We start from the raw sequence: 14,206 nt of genomic DNA, 5'->3' as shown, positions 1-14,206 counted from the left end.
GTTTGTGTAAGTGCACTCTATGATGTTTGCACAATGACAAAATCGCCCAGGGATGCATGTCTCAGAATGTATCCCCATGGCTAACTGGTGCACGACTGTACTTACTAAGTCTATCCTGTATATCAGCCATCGTTCTAAGTGTCAGGACCAAAAAGACAACTTCTTACCCTCTTGAAGCTTACATTCTGAGAAAGTGAGTCAGACGGTGACCAAAATAAGTAAACCATATAGTGATTTAGAAGTCTTAAGTGCAATGGAAAGGAGCAGAAAGGGAGGATGGAGAATTGGAGGCAAGGAGCTGATGCAGTTTGATCAGGGCAAGCCCTGCTGAGAAAAAATGATTTTGGAGGAAACACCCAAACAGAGTGTGAGAGTAATAATCCATGTTCATGAAGAAGAACCTTCGAGGTAGAGGCCTATGCAGCTGAAAAGAGAAAAGTAAGGGAGAGATTAGTGGAGCTGACATGAGATAAGTTGAGGGAAGGGCAGAGCATGTCAAGTCTTTAGAAAGTCAAGTCTTTAGGAAGACTTGGGCTCCTCTGAGATAAGGAGCTCATTGGTGGCTTTGAGGAGGAGTAAGATTATCTGGCTTACATTGTAAAAAGAATCACTCTGATTAGCAGAGTTGGAAATAATCAGCAGGGGATGTATCAGTAATTTGTTACTAGATAACAAATGCAGCAGAACTTGGCAGACTGAAACAAGAGGAAATGATTGTTTCTCACATTCTGGTGTGTCCAACAGGCAGTTCTTTTGGGGGACTTGCCTGTACTCACTTGTACAGTTTCATCCAGCTGGTGGATTTCATGGGGGCTGGACTGCATGAAATATTTGAGCCTTTCCCTCCACTTGGTTTTTCATCTTCTAGGAGGCCAGAAAAGGCTTTCTTTCATGGTGATGGCATTCTTCCAGCAGGGCAAGCCCCTATGCTCAAGAACTTCTTGTGCCTTTTCTTGCATCATGTTTGTTAATGGCCTATTGGCCAAAGCAAGTCATGGCCAATCCCAGAGTCAGTGTGAGAGAGAACTGTACAAGACTGTGAATACACAAAGGTAAGATACGTTAGGAATCCCCAGCGTAAGGAACTGCCACAGGGGCCTAAAGTGGAAATCGTGGAAAGCAATTGGGAGGCGCTACAAAATCCGGAAAAGAAATGATGATAGACTGCAACAGAGTGCTAACAATAAAAGTTTTAAGAAGTGCCCAAATTCTAAATATGTTTTACAGGATGACCTTATTTTTATTGTCTCAAGTCAGTAGGACAAGGCTATTAAGCTTCCAGGGATTGGTGATGGTCTTATTATGCATGAGATGATGTCATAATGAAGTAAGTGAGGTCAGGGATAGGTTTCTTTTATTGCCAATAATTATTCAATGAGTTTTCTGTACAATTGTAAACTTAGCAATTCACTTAGTGCCGTCGACTACATGGCACCCTATCAATATCATCATCAGCTAATATTTATCGAGCACCCTCTGAGTACATGGTATTGCACTCACAGCAACAGAGGTGAGCTGCATTAATTCTTTCAGCCAGTGCAGGATTATTGAGTGGTTTATTACATCACTCTATTAATTGGTGCCCCAGCAGCTTCCGGAACAACATTTAGCTTCCAGAATGCAGTTCTTTTTCCTCTTAGAGTAGATTTAGCTTTGGTAGAATTTAACTGCACAAAGAAATGACAGGGGTATCTGCCTTTATAAATATGCTAATGTTTTTTGTTTATCTTATTATCAGAAACTTGGAGATACTGGTCCCATTTCATAGACGGAGAAGTTGAGGTAGATAGCGGTAAAGTGATGTAGCTAATGCTATGTGCTGAGATGGTGACAGATCAGGGATTGAAATTCAGTCCCTTTATCTATTGCACTATACTGCCTCTCAGTGGTGTATGTTATTCCCATTTTGCTCTCACACTAATATATGGTCATGAAAACACCCAAAAAGATTTAACTGGCGTCTATATTCTTTAAGGGAGTGTATGGCACTTTTCTTTGACATCTGCACAGACTAATCACTGGAAAAGTGGTTTGTTTGTTATTGTTGTTTAAGCCCCTTATTATAGGGGATTTGTCAGCTGTTAAAATCACCACATTTTTGTGTGAGTTAAATTCTCATCAGAAAGATGTTTTTGCTTTTATGGTACATCTAGAGATTTAGGAACTAGCTCATGAAATAAATGATCTCATTGAGATCCCTACTTTCATTTTGTTCTGGAAACAGTTATTCACTGGCGATTGTTTTGGTCGATCATTCTTTTTGAGAGAGTTCTCTTTCTTTTTTTAAAGAAAGAGTTAAATAGGGGAGCTAAGAAAAACTGTGAGTGGAAGGGAGCTGTTTAAATGCAGAATTGCTTTGCAAATCTTAAAAGTAGCGCCATTAGATGTCTCGTACTCTGAGATGCACTAGAGTGTACACCCTCCAGACTGTCTGTTTGTTGTAATTCCATCACATTACATATTTTAGTGCATATCTCTTCCTAGCAGCTTCCAGAGCTTTTCTGATATTCAGCATCAGAAATTGCACTGTTTTATCCTGGGTTTTACAAATAGCAACCAGATTATTGTAAAACAGAACTATCTGATAAGTAAGGTTGTGAATTGCTTTTGTGATTGTCATGGGTAAGAGCACTGAAGAAACTCGCAAACAGTGCAGCACACTGGTTCCTGTAAAAATAAAACCTGTAGCAGTGAATGCGTTTTTCTGATGAATACGTTCAAGGCTGTGATCATTGTGCAACTTCTGGTTGGATGCTTTCAAACGTTCCATATTGAGAAACATCAGTAACAAGAACCAAATAGTCCACCTAAGCCTGTATTCAACTCAATGGAGAGGAACGTAAATTCTTACTTAGAGTTTCATTGAGGCCAACTCTATTCGGTCCACCATGGGAAGCAGAGATTTGAGGTTCTCTCTTGATTTGCTTTCCATTTTTACTCTATGATAAGGTGGCTCCGCTACTTTGGTTTTCACTTAAGGGGTTGTTCCAATTACTATGCAAAACAGAAATGGAAAACAGACAAGACAGACTTCCGTTCAGCAGACAAAAACCAAAATGCCAGAACATGGTAATTAATGTGAGCAATTTTATAAGCAAAATAATTTGTTTTAATTGGCTAAATAAGATCTGATATAATAGCCAATAAACTAATTTCAGAAAACTATATCACAAACCTTCGATCACATTATATACTCATTGCATTTTTGGAAACGGATATAAAAATCGACCCGAATTATCTCATCTTTACAAATAAGAAACATGCATTAAGGACTTTTTTGAAACTTCAAAGGTTATGCTCTTTTCTTATTTTGGGGAATTTCTTTTTCTTTTTGGAAACAATATATAGGCAATTTCAGGAGCATGAATCTTTAGTGAATCAAGAAGGAAGCATTATGAGGGTGAAAAATCTTTCTTAAGAAAACTCCTTTTGTCCAAGGTAAAAGGCTTATTAAGATGAGGTTTCTTCCACAATGTTCTTTCATATCATATTCACCCTAAGGAAAAACAAACCTCGTAGAAGAGAGAGATGTATAGTTGGGCCTGAAATGACCTCCTAGAAGAGACCCTATAGAATTGAGAACTCTCTCTCTGAGGATTAGCTGCCCATGGGTCAACATAAACTGACTTCCAACTAATGTATAAATGATTTGGGGAAAACGATATTCTTCCAGAGGGCAGTTGTTAATTCTTCCTACCACAAGAATCTCAATTTGTTAGGATGAGAATTTTGACACCAACTTGAACACTGGTTGATGCACAGCATGTGCACACATACAAAAATACATAACAAAGTAAATAAATGGCTTTTCATACAACCTCAGGGGTAAAAATGCTACAAATAAATTATGCACTTTTACATTATACTAGCTGTGTTTTAACAACAGTTTTTAAAAGGCCAGGGACTGTATTATAAGCTCTTTCACATAATTTCTGAATGACAGAATTGCATGCCCATCAGAATTGCATGCCCGCCAAATCAACATGTCTTTTTTAATAAGTGCATTCTAGTTATAAGGTAGTACTCAAAGGAATAGCAATAAATATTATACAAAAAAAAAATTTGCTCATGTAACCTTCAGTATACTTAAAATCTATGTGATGAAGTAAGATATAAACCGAATAAAAAAGATCTAGTAATATTAGAAGAATAACAGTTCACCAATAGTATGAGATATCCAAAGGCAGGACAGGATGAATGGGAAAATTATATGTATTAAAATGTTCTCAGCAATGGGTGCTTAGAAATGGGAGAAAAGAGCATTTACTCTGAGCTAATAAAATGTAGAAAAAATATTTTTGGATGGAGAAATATCTTATTTTGAACAAAGGATAGCATACATTTAACAAATCATTCCATGCAAAAGGAAAACATAGGGAGATAGCAGGGTACAAAATGTGTTTGGAGGTGTATAGACCAAATTTTAAAACACTGCTAGAAATAGATGAATGAAGGCGAAATTGAATGGCTCATTCATGTATCGGACCCATATATACTGACCACTCACAATGTGTTAGGCACTGGTCTAGCTGCTAGGAATATAGCAGTGAACAACAACAACAACAATAAAAATACGCTTACTTCATGAAGTTTATGCAAATATTTCAAGACAGTAAGTGTGTGACACCATTGATTATCCTAATATGGGGAGCACAGGCAGTTCCTTATGTTAGTTCTATTGCTTTTCATTTGTGCACAGACAGGCAGAGACCATGGTGTGTGTGCATGTATGTATATAAATATATATTTCAAATAAAAGCATTTATTCAACTTTTTGAAAATTCAACAATATTGTTCATCACCATGTACACAGAAAAACATCATATAGGTTGATGGAATTTTTTATGTTGTTCCAGATTGTTTTAGTATTATTTAGACTTAGCCAGAGAGAAAATAAAAGAGAACATAATTAATGCATTTACTTAAAAAGAAAGAATTAAAGGTGATTAAACGCTGTGGGTATTTGTGTGGTTATTTCTGTCTTTCCGTGTAACCTTAAAAGGATGACTATCAGCTAATAACTTTTCCTTTTCCATGCATGGAATGGGTGGCCTGAGGGGCCCATCTTCAAGCAGAATGTAAATGCCAAGTATGAGGACCCAAATCAATGAGTATCACCTTCCCACAGCTTTTTTTTTTTTTTTTTTTTTTTTTTTTGCAGAGAACTGCATTTGTTTCTATCTCTGCAGCCATAGCTACATCATTCATATGTAATGTTTGTCTTTTATATTATTTTATATAATTTTGATGATTTTCGTGGAAAACGTGATGAAAACATTTCCCCAAAAAAAGTGTCGCTGAATTTAAATGTGGTTAAAAACTTAATCCCCATGAGCATAGATGATCAAACACCCAACAAATATTTACCGAGACAGATTTGTGGGAGGTACTAAAGATGCAAAGTGTTTAAAATGTGAATATTGTTCTCATTTAATTTAAATATATATGGAAGAACAGGGCACAAACCAGAAAAGCCAAGTAATGGTAAACCAGTATGGCATAAGCTAAGTCTGAATGCCTGATATGGATAAAAATAACTAGAAGGTAGAAAGACAAGGGTTAATATCCTGGCTTTGCCATTTGCTCCTTGTGTGACATCGGGTAAGTTAATTTTGCTAAATCTCGGTTTTGTTGTCTGTAAAATGGTTCTAGTAACAGCCATTTGGTGAATTGTTGCAAGGTTGGAAATTAGAGGCAATGATAAGTCCCTGTCATTTAAGAAGCATTCCCATTACTATGAACGATTTCATTATTGTGTAGATGTTAGCTATATACTAGCTATTATGGTACTAGCTTTACATGGATTAGCTATTAAGTTCTCACAATATTTTACAGATGAGGAGAGCAGGGTTTAGAGAGTAAAAGCATTTGACCCATGTTTCACAATTAGGAAACAAATTTCAGGGGGGATTTGGACTTAGGACTAACCCCAAAGCCCAGCTCCTAATTATGCTACATCCCAGAGCACTGTGATAGCTGTGGGAATTAACAGTTTCATCAGTGTAAACCAAGAAAGTCAAGGATATCCTTGGGGAGGACATGTAACCTGTCCTGGTCTCTGATAAAAGATTGGAGTTAAATATGTTGATATAAAAGAGAAGAGGCCATTCTAAAGAGAACGAATAATGTACTTGAGGATCTGAAAGGGAGGCATATGCATCAGGCTGGGTGTACAGTAAGCTCTTGTGCAGTAGGGATAGAACCAGTGTTTACATGGATAGGTTGGTGTCAAACCACAGAGGCGATTGAAGTTGAGGCAAACAAATCTGCCCTTGATTCTCTAGGGAATTGTGAACCTTAGATGATTTGCAAGCCGATACATAAGATAATGAAATAAAACGGACTTTCAATTGACCAATCAATAACTATTGGGAATGGATGTCATTCAGAGTGGCATTTTAAGAAGGTTATTCTGGCTTGAGAAGGATGAATTGGAGAACAAAAAAAAAAACCTCTTAAAACGGCTGTTTTCAATAGCTGTGTCACGACAGTTGGGAGAAGAGTCACAACGAACAAGGCACTGATAGAAAAGTATTAGTTTGCCAAACATCAGCTGGTTTATACATTAGGGCAGAGTCAAGGTCATACGCAGAATAATGTCATTCTCCTTTCATTCAGATTCCAAGTGCATTCTTGAGAAGGGGAAAGGCGGTGTTGCGATCTCTGGTGCAGTCTTTGCCAGAACCCTAGGAATGCCCCCTGGAATGGGTGCTGCATTTCACCACCCTTCACGTGTTTCAGCACAAATAAAACAGCCTAAAGAAGTGCTGCATTAAAGAATTATTGCAACAGTCCAGGCAAAACACACAAATCAAGAAATGTCAGAGGTCTGAAAACAGTAACTTTAAGAGATATGGGGTTGGTATTTAAGTTATTGGTAATTGAATGATGGTGGTGGGGGAGGAACTGAGCCCTGAATGGATCGAAGGATTTTTACATTTTCCACTGGTGAGGAGATTCGGAGAAAGGGCTTGCTTCGAGGGTGAGTTCATGAGTTGAGTGGTAGAACTTGCTGAGTTTTAAGTATATTATCCAAGTGGAAAAACCCAGAGGGGAGTCTGAAGAACTGTAGCTTGTAAAGAAGGTCAGAGTGGAAAGAAGTCTTTATGAGTCATCCATTTTGAGGTGATGAAATATTGTCCATGTTATCCATTTTAAAAATTTTAAAAAGCTGTTGAGTGGGTTTCCTAACAATAGAAATTTCACATTTACTGATGCACTTGCTATGTGCTGGGAGCGGGACCTACCACGGCACAGGCATCATTTATTCTTAATGACAACCCATGAGGCAGGTAGCCTTATACCCATCTGAAGATGAGGACACAGCCCCACAGTGAGACGAAATAACTCAGTCAAGGTCACACAGCAGTAGGTAGTGGAGCTGGGATTCAGTCTTTAGGCAGGGTAACCTGGTTCCAAAAACTGAGCACTTAACTACCGTATCATATGCTGTCATATAAGCATAGGAATGTAAAGCTCTCCCACAGAGAAATAAGTCACATAAAAGTTACATTCCAGTAAGAAATATTAATGTGACTTGGTCACCCCAGTATAATCACCTAGCCCCCCATCCCAATCAAGGTATCTTAAATCATATATATCCACTTCACTACAAATGATATCCACTCAGGGAACCCACCTCCTCACTAAGGAGGCAGTAAAAATAAACAACAGCACTGATAGCCATTTGTAGCTTTAAAAAAATCTCTCTTTTTGTCTGCTTTGGAGATTTCTTTTTATCTTTCATTGACAATGTTTTGCAGATCCTGTTCAATAAACCTCGGGCCCCTTCCCCTGTTTTTATTGTGCTGAAATAGTTGCGTGCTGAAATAGTTGCATCCTTGTAACTGGGTCTTTATTTTTGTTGGCGGAAAATTCTCAGCCCATTTATTCCCTTGTATAAAGTAAATTTTAACTATAGAACCTGTGTCAATAATGTCATTTAAAGGAGGCTGCTTCCAATACACGCTGCAAAATGTCCGCAGAGATTTCCGGATTTGCCAGTCACCACTTCCCTCCCTGCTAGCCAGGCCTTGCAGCTCCCTTTTCCCTTCTACATCTGAGCACTCTCTGTTCTCTGGCCAGCTGCCTTCTGTTCAGCCCCTGTGTGTTCTCCATTCTCTGCTCTGCCTTAATGATAAGTAGAGTTTCATCCTAAGCACATTAGGGTGGAGGTAGGGGTTACTTCTTTATTTGGGCCCAAGGGAAAAACATACCCTCCTGTTGGCAAACCATGAAGAGTATGACACTTCGAGTTTCACAAGATTAAGCAATCCCTCTTTGGGCACAGCAATGTGGCCAGTGTGGGGGAAGAGAGTGTTATTCTCCTTGGACCATTTCTCATTCTATATCTGGTGGCTTACATAGGAATTCCAAATGACAAGATGCCTAGGGTCCAGGGATATGTTGTTGGGACATAAGATAGTTGAAATGGTTGTGTACTTGGGTTTTTCTATTTGTTATGTTTCTAAAATGATCATTGTTATAAGTAGGGCACATAGAATTTACTTTGAGATATTGGAGTTGCTTAATTTCGAAGAGATGGCCAGTCAAAAGCTTGGGCATCTCCTTCCTGTTCACTTACTACTGTTTTAGCTCTGCTTACCATGAAAGGTAAGCAGTCACTTTCACCAATGACTTATACCAAATAGTTGACCTTGGAACCAGCAATTTACATTCTTATAAAAGAGGTCACTTAGGGAATTTAACTGTGTAATCCTAGCCCCCATGTGGTGGGAGATGAGTAGAAATGGAACAAAGCTGGTGACACACCATTTGAAAGAATTTGGATTGGGAAATCATTTCTTTTCGACTTGGTGTTAAAAATGGAACCTACTTTAAAATGGTACAGGAAGGGAGAAGGATGCAGTAAAAGTCTGTAGCGATAGTGACTCAAAAACTCTGTTCCAGGACTCAAGAAAGCAATCCTGTTGTCACATTTGGAGGGAAACCAGAAATAATTTGGGTTTTTCACTTTCCTAATAGCTTCTTTTCCAATACCTTTCCTTCAGACACCATGCCCTCCCTTTTATTTTGCCTTTATTAATGAAAACTAATGAAGAGAAACACCGTTTAAACTTGAACTAGGAAACACAGGTTTTGTAGTGCTAATATTTTGGTGTGGGCTCTTTTTTTTTTCTTTAAGACAATTATCAAGACGAAGCATTTGTTTCTTCTTTTGTTTACCCATGGCAGTTTGTCAGCAGTTATGATAAGTAGAGTTCCATCTGCCAGTAAAACTACATTGCAAATTGCCGTAGAAATTAGCAGCTTTCATTTTTGCCTACATAAATAAATACGCGAAATAAATTGCACATAAATGCATGCTAAAAAATCACAGGTACACCACACAGTTAAATGCCAATCAGACAAAACCAGAGACACACTGCGATTATCTCAGTTTTCAAACCTGGGAGATACACGAATGTGTTTCTAAATGAGAGAGGCAGTGTATCATGCTCGCTGAGATAAAAACAGAAGCTGCCAGACACTGCACTGTGGCTTTATTCTGAGAATCCTTTGCCTGAAACCCGCTCTATCTTTTCTTGATGTTCTCTGTCTCTCTCTCTCCCCCTCTCTCTCTCTCTGCTTCTCTCCCTCTCTCCTCGCTGTCTTTCCCTCGCTCATTGTTCTCTCTCTCCTCCTGCCTTTGATGCACATACGTTGTCACAATTCATTGACTCTCCTCTCTTCTCTGTTCTTACACTCAAGCCTAGCGGTGCTTTCGCCAGGCAGCAGCAGCCTCTCCTGCGAGTTTTAGGCATGTATGCAGCTCAGTTTGATCGAGCGTTCCTTTTCTGCCTTTTCACTCTTACAAAAGATTAAAAGGTGGCGTCACATTGCTCCCCTGTTCCTTCCCGCAGGAGGGACTTAAAAGGGACAACAAAAACTAATCACTTTCAATAAGCATTTTCTTGCTGGAAAAAAAAAAAAAAAAGAAAAGAAAAAAAAAGAAAGAAAAAAAGGCGGGGGGTGGACTTAGCAGTGTAATTTGAGACCGGTGGTAAGGATTGGAGCGAGCTAGAGATGCTGCACGCTGCTAACAAGGGAAGGAAGCCTTCAGCTGAGGCAGGTAAGCGCCGATCGGAGGGTTTGACCGAGTGGCTTAGTTAAATCTCTGTTTTCACCGTTTTGTAATTGAGAAAGGCATCCGCAGCAGAAGCCGATTTTTCAGTCGGCTTCCTTTTGTTTAACATAGAAAGTACCTGTATTAATTTTGATGAATTAGAGCATGCAGCAAATTCAATTGAAAATAGATTTGTATAGTAAATGCATTTATACTGAATGATTTCTCCTCCGTTTTATTTAAGGAGAGAGATGAGAAAGATGATTTTGATCAGAATAGCACTTTGCATTACGTTAAATTCTAAACAGCTAACGGAAAGGAAAATAATCCAATTGATACTGCTTTTGAACTCCGGGACTTAAACCCTAGGAGACAGCTGGCATTTGAAATTTTTCTTCTAACTGAACTTCTGATGTGTTATAATAATTTTTCACTGGAGGTTTAAGCAAGGGTAGAGTTTATTTAAGTCGAGCTAGTGGGGTTTGTTTGGCTTGGATCTTGTGGGTGAAGCGCTTCTTATATCTCCTTAACCTGTGTCAGGTTGATGTTTCATAAATGGAGATTAAGTGTTGTCCCAAATGAAATATGAAGTTAAAACATCAGGTTAGGGCATGTTGTAGAAAGGGATCTGGTAAATAATTAGGAAAACTGAATTATGACAGTTGGAAACGGGAGTTAACTCTGGAGGTGCTGTTTGATAAACCTTTCTGGATTCCAAGCGGTTCAATAATGGAGGGGCTGATTACCAGTCTCGAGTCGGAACTTTGCATCAGGATCCTAAATGTGGAATACATATGGATTTTCACTGTAGGTAGCTTTTAGAAATATGTCCCTTTTGTGTGCTATGAACGAGAGTTGTGGATTATATTTGATGGCATTTCTCCTTTAAAGAGCTTTGGGGTGAAGCTTAAAAGGCTCATATCTATTTTAACATTGAACAAACACAAAATGCAATACATGCTGATCTCCCAGCACTTGATTTTTGTTGCTACTTCTTTTGTTTTAAAGTTTTGATTATGTGTTTTTAACCTCAGTCTTTGTTGATTCTGTGTTCATTGCTTCTGCTGCTAAAATGTATTGCTGACATGAATAAACTGAGATTTGAGAAAGCAAAAAAAAAAAAAAAAAACCAAGCCCACCTCTAATTAGCCAAGTTTCTAATTAAGGATAACAGAAATCCAGATTATATCTAAGATTTTTACCTAAAAGATAGCATAGAATGTTTAAAATTCATTTTTAAATGTTTTTATGAGAAAATCTGAATATTCAAAGTACAAAATTCAGTTAAAAGAATGCTCCTCTGGAATGATATATACAAGGGTGACTTCAGTGCCTGTACCAGGTTTGGTCCTAGAAAGAACGGCACTACTATGGCATTGTTGATTTCAGCGGCCACGGAAGGGAGGATATTTTATGTATTTGTCTGGAGATAAGATTTTTTCTTCCCAAGTTTCCAAATCAGACTTGCTCCTCAATATCATACCCTGGCGTATCTCGTGTTTGCCAGACCATCTAATGGCATCTTGTGGGTGCAGCCTATGAATCCGATTTTATGAGGACATCAGAAACTGCTGAGTAGTGGGGAGTGGAGACCAAATGGACTATGGGTCTGATCATACTTCATCATCCAGAGATAATCTCCGGTGGAAGTTCCCTGGGAAGCCCCTGATACAGGTTGGGGAAACTTAATTTTTCCTCATGGTTAAAAGAATAGGAAAAGATGTAGACAAGAGAAAAAGACACTGCTGTCGAATGTTTGATGTAATCGTGCTGGTGGTAGCATAGTGAGTTTTTAAAATCACGTCACATGTAATTTTTTTTCAACTTGAGAAACTTTGCAGAATCTTGAAGTAGCTTTTCTCAAATTCAATCTCGTTTTTTTCTACATCGTTTTTTCTTGCGTGAAATTTTTCTCTGACTCCAGCTATACCTAACTATTGAAAGCTGTTATTCTACTGCTGATAATGGTGATTATTTCTCAAATAAGTGGCAAGTGTTGAAAGGATGGGCCAAGAGAAATATGTTGTCTGTATCATATACGCTTTGCTTTTATTTATGAAAATGACTTCTTCCAGGTGAGGCAATGATAAATTTGAAGTTGCGACTTGGCTCTTTGCCTCACCAAACAAGTATCCTTTTCTTAGAGAACAAAATGGAACTAAAGCAGAAATAATTTCACTGTAAACTGGATTGTGGTTCAGCATGTACTTTTTAGGCAGATGGTAATCAAAGCTATCCTTACTCAAACTATTTGATTCATATAAATAGCATTTTTCTGAATTTTCCAGTAGATGTTGCTGGAGAGCAAAGAAAAGAGCATTTTTTTTTTTTTTTTACAGGAAAAAAGAAATGCAGTAGACTTATAAAAGCCGGGGAAGAAGATTCTTCTCCCCAAACTCTGCTGATAGCATTTTGCATAATTTGCTAATTAATGAATTATATTGAATCATTACCGTTTATGATGTTCTATAGAAAGCTATTAAAACGAGTTCGATTTTAAAATTGTGAGATTGTTCTCTTTAGTCCCTATATATAATGTCTGTTTGCTGTTTTCCGTTTTTAAAAAATCAACTTAACTGCACATTACTATTCAGAACATTTCATCCCTGAATGCTAAAACCCTTTAACATGCAAATATGATGTCAGAGGAAGAACTGAAATAGAATACCCTGAGAAGAGTAATGATCAAACGCATTATAAAAATATGCACCAGTTGCCAACATGTAATGAAATATTAAGAAATTAAAAGCATGCAACCTCTAAAGTAATAGAATTTCATCGCTCTGAGACTGTTTTCGCACTGAATATTAAGTGCTTAATAGATCTACCCGTAAAAAACAATCGAAAACCTACATGATTTGTCACTGAAGTTCTTTCATTATATGATTTTGAAAAATTAGCCCAATAGGATTTTCCTCAGAATAGGAAATGTAATTAACATTGGATATTAAGTGCCAGATTTCCAAAGCAAAATCTGTAAGGCTTGATGGAGAAAATAGGAACGCAGAGAGCAAACATAAGCACTAGAAACTGAGGGGACCCACGCTGGAACTACTCTGCTTGTAATCACTGTGATAAAATGACAAAGACGTCCCAGAGGAGCCCAGGAATCTCGTACCCAGACACGAACTGATGCAATTTCAGGACCAATGACCTCTATCTATGGGAGTATTTATTTTTGGAAACGATCAATTAACTGATTTCAATAGCGAAAGGGAAGTGTATATATTTCTTCCAATGAGAGGGGGACGTAGGGTATTACAAAAGCACTTGCAGACAGGACAAGGGTGTAACCTATGTTGGAGGGCTTTCGGTTTTCTTACCTTAAGCAGACCTAGTTCTTTGCTGCTGGATTCTTCTTTGGCATTGAATCACTTCTTTGTCAGTTTTCCTTCCTAAGGTGTGAAATGCTCCACAGGATGTTTTGATTTAACACCTATTTATTTCTCTCTTCTGGGAGGAAAAAGCTTATATTTAGAAGGCATAAGTGTCAGCTACTTCTATTTTGTAATTAATGCTCTAAGTCCACTGGGCTAAGGATGTTCCCAATTTTTTATCTTTATTTGATTCAAATACATTTTTTTTGTACTTGACCCATAGTGGTTTTTTTCTTCTTCTGTCTTTAAATAAGGAAAGCTACACAACTTGATGGGAGATTCTACTTTCTAGTAAAGTTTGTTTGTTGTTTGCCTCTTGTTCTCTTTTTTTTTTTTAATAGTAGCTATCAAGCGCTGACTATATTCAAAGTACCATGAGCTAAGTGTGCCAAATTGCACCCCTAACAACAACAAGAGATGTCTCTCCACTCACTGAGAATCTGATGAAGATGCAAAATATGAGCCAAACAGCTCACTGGACTAAAAGTGCCAGGTCTTAACTCCCTCCCTTAAGAGAGCAGGGGAGAAAAGGTCGCTGCAGGTTGAGAGGACCCTGAGGAGCCTGTCTTTGAATTAGGAGTGGAATGTGAAAACACAAAATAATCCCCATCCGCAAAATCAGAGTGGGCACAGGGGGCACATGCCAAAAGGGAACAACTGATGCTAGTATGATGGAGGGTCTTGAACGGCAAGCCAAGGTATTTGATAGCCACTGGAGAGGGGTGATCTGGCAGCTTTAGGGGAGTTGAGGCTTTGGATGTGG

General features: G+C 38.2%; 1 protein-coding gene across 15 annotated transcripts in view; it reads left to right on the top strand.

The window, feature by feature from the left end:
* Positions 1-14,206, top strand: part of TENM2 (teneurin transmembrane protein 2) — a 1,678,453-nt gene that overhangs the window by 970,451 nt on the left and 693,796 nt on the right. For 4 of the 15 annotated variants that reach the window (XM_055285335.2, XM_055285332.2, XM_055285331.2 and 1 more), the window contains exon 1: positions 4,072-10,072. The exons of the other annotated variants lie outside the window; for them this stretch is intronic. In XM_055285335.2, the coding sequence (XP_055141310.1) occupies positions 10,027-10,072 (46 nt within the window). In that variant the 5' untranslated portion in view covers positions 4,072-10,026. Of the gene's footprint in view, positions 1-4,071; positions 10,073-14,206 lie in introns of those variants that run through there. 15 annotated transcript variants of the gene reach the window in all.

This window comes from Symphalangus syndactylus, chromosome 7, assembly GCF_028878055.3.
Source record: "Symphalangus syndactylus isolate Jambi chromosome 7, NHGRI_mSymSyn1-v2.1_pri, whole genome shotgun sequence".
NCBI lineage: Eukaryota > Metazoa > Chordata > Mammalia > Primates > Hylobatidae > Symphalangus > Symphalangus syndactylus.
The sequence above is the reverse complement of the archived record's forward strand: the minus strand, read 5'-3'. Positions and strand labels throughout refer to the sequence as shown.